This window comes from Phaseolus vulgaris, chromosome 7, assembly GCF_000499845.2.
Source record: "Phaseolus vulgaris cultivar G19833 chromosome 7, P. vulgaris v2.0, whole genome shotgun sequence".
Taxonomy (NCBI): domain Eukaryota; kingdom Viridiplantae; phylum Streptophyta; class Magnoliopsida; order Fabales; family Fabaceae; genus Phaseolus; species Phaseolus vulgaris.
In genome coordinates, this window is record NC_023753.2 from 7,882,189 (window position 1) to 7,885,333 (window position 3,145).

The 3,145-nt window shown below is 31.6% G+C and overlaps 1 protein-coding gene across 1 annotated transcript; it reads right to left on the reverse strand.

Moving 5' to 3' along the window:
- Nucleotides 1-696: 696 nt before the first annotated feature.
- On the reverse strand, nucleotides 697-2,468 carry LOC137828021 (uncharacterized). Its single transcript, XM_068634419.1, has 2 exons — nucleotides 1,640-2,468; nucleotides 697-1,072 (listed from the first exon to the last, which is right to left on the reverse strand). The coding sequence occupies exons 1-2, from the start codon at nucleotides 2,276-2,278 to the stop codon at nucleotides 887-889; spliced, it is 825 nt and encodes a 274-aa protein (XP_068490520.1). The 5' UTR covers nucleotides 2,279-2,468; the 3' UTR covers nucleotides 697-886.
- Nucleotides 2,469-3,145: the final 677 nt, after the last annotated feature.

The window sequence follows — 3,145 nt, forward strand, 5'->3', positions numbered from 1 at the left end:
GAATTGAAAAGTTAAATTAGATGTAGGAAAGATATTTGGAATGTTAATTAGTATATAATTGTTATATAGGTCCTTCAAATATTTTTGTTGTTCTGAAAGAAATTTGGTATTTATTATTTTTTTTTGACATCTTGTATGGAAGAGAATGTGTTATCATATTACTAAAAAAAATAGTAAATTTTAGAGAATAAAATTTATTAATTTTTAAATTAGTTTTTATTATTGATAAATAATTTTTAATTTGATATTTAATAAACATGTTAAATTTTCAGAGGTGTTTTTTTAATAGGATTGAAGTATCTTAATATTCTCATTTATTCATTATTTCTTTATCCATTAAAACAAATCTAGGCAGAAATGTTTAAGAAATTGAATTGTCAATGGATTACATCTCGTTTAGAGACGTTAATTTCTAATTCTAATTTGCTTCTTTTATGCATATTTCAAATAATGAAAAAAAAATACAATTATTGAATCAACTTTGAAGTAAGTATAACAATTCATGTTATTCGTTTCTTCTTATTTTTCTCATTCTTTTCAATATATATATATATATATATATATATATATAATGTATGTATGTATTTTATTAATTTAAAAATAAAATATTTTGTGATATATATATCTAAATTAATTAATGATTGTCTCCTAACATATTGTGTGGAACACATGATATACTTTAAAAAAAAAACAATCTCAAACCATTTCACAATATATTTGATGATTATAAGGAAATATTGTGGACAGAAGCCATTCACTCCCAAAATAAAGTGGAAGATATGTAACTTAAAGACACAGAAACACATGTAAAGCGAAAAGCATACAGGGAAGTAGAAGGAATATATATGGTCTTATTGGTTGCATAATTATAAATGTTTGGTTTTGATCATCCGAAGAAGTGGTGGCGCTTCTCTGAATGAGATTCCTCTTCCTGTTCCTTTGCTTCCTTTTTCTCATGATGCTCATGAAAGGCAAATCCACCAGCTCCCACCGCAGCTGCTGCTGCAACCTCCTCTTCTATCTTGTGCTTGTGTTCGTGCTCTGGGTCTTTCTCTCTCTTGTGCTTCTCATGCTATATTTATATGTACATATCAAACTTCAATTCTCATTTTATGTTTCCTTTCAAAGCATATCTCAAACAAACCATATTTCATACACAAGTTAATTCTAGATAAATCAATAACTTTATTGCACATATCAATGTGTAGAAAGAAAGACAATTTATATTATTAAATTTATTTAAATTATAATATGAGGATCCGTAAAGTCTATTTATAAAAATCACTTTACAAAAAAAAAGAACACATCGGTGACAAATTTTTACGAGATTTCAAAATCAGAAATAAAAAAAAGGTCTTGGTTTGAAAATAATCATCAACGTCTACCTCATTCTGACTGGATTGGGTGATGTGAAAGAGATAGTTAAAAAAGATAAAAAGGAAAATATATATAAGAACTGCAAATAAGTGATATGGTAAGTAAGAAACAAAGATCAAGTAAATGAGATCAAACAGAAGAAAACATTATAGTGGATACGTTAATTGATAACTTTTTGAAGTGAATTGTGTGAATAGTGTTACATAATATGCATGTATGTATGCAGTATAAAGCAAATAAGAATGGTAAAGAAAGTTATTACCAAGGCGTAAGCACCAGCAGCTGCAGCACCTAACTCGCCAAGGTGCTCAAGATGCTTGTGGTGCTTCTCCTCCTTCTTGTAATCAACATCATCATCACGTTCATCGCTATCATCCTTGTAGCCGCCACCACCACTTTTCTTGCCGTAGCCACCGTCAGCGGTATCAGAGTACACATCCCCACCACCAACGCCATAGCCACCACCAGCACTTGTTTTGGTGTAGCCAGCATCGGTGGTGTCAGAATATCCACCACCAGTGCCATAGCCACCACCGGCACTTGTTTTGGTGTAGCCAGCATCGGTGGTGTCAGAGTATCCACCACCAGTGCCATAGCCACCACCGGTACTTGTTTTGGTGTAGCCAGCATCGGCAGTGTCAGAGTATCCACCACCTGTGCCATAGCCGCCAGAAGACTCATCAATGGCAGAATAACCTGTTTTTCTGCGGCCTTCATCATAGCCTCCACCAGAAGGGTCGTCACTAGAAAATGATGTTTTGTTGAAAGTAGTTTCGTATTCAGCAGCAGCAGAAGACTCATAGGATGTGTTGTCGTAACCAGTCTCGGTGTCTATGGGCTTAGTCTCCTCATGCTTGTGGTGGTTGAAAAGGTGGTGGTGGTGGTGCTTCTCTTCGGCCATGGTGGTTGTTGGGGATAGTTAATGAATGGAGAAGAAGGTAGAAGGGTGAGCAGGGAAGTGAGTTGAAGTAAGATGGGATGTGATAGTTGGGAAGGAGTAGTTAGGTATTTATAAAGTGGTGGTGACCATGTAACCTGTTACACGATTCTTAACTTCCTGCTTTTTTGGTAGGGCATTAAATTATCTTCCATAACTAGCAAATTCTGCCTCTTACTTTTATCATTATTTAAAAAAAAATCTTTTAATAATTGAAATAATCTATATTTTTATAAATAATTTTATTTTTTAAGCACTTTCAAGTAAAGTCAGATTATTATAACTTCATATTTCTTTAATAAATATCTTATTGATATCAAATATATTAGTTTGATCGATGGTTAAGTTTTGTTCAAACATTTAACTAACTATTTTTATTAGAATTTCTCCTTCCACTTTTTTTTTATTATATGATGTATTTTTTTTTTTTGTAATTACTTGTTTGGAGTTGTCATATATATGATATATTAACAAATGCTTGTTTGGAACGCGAAAAATAGATCAAATTGGACGAAAGACAATGAAGTTTTTCTTGATTTATAATGATACTGTTTATAGAAGACAAGGACAAAAATAAGCACAATTTTCATATATTAACCTCTTGTGCTCAGTGTTTGACGGGCATTGGTGCTAACGTAAATAATACATATGATTATTGTTTAACCGGTGAAGTAGTAATAAATCGTTTTTCAAATACTTTTTCAATAATTATATTTTTTACAACAAACAATAAATGCATTATTGAAAAAAATGGCATGAATAGTATTCGAGGATAATATTTTCATATAATTGAGCTGCGTGAATAAATTATTGAGTTATACACTACTCGTA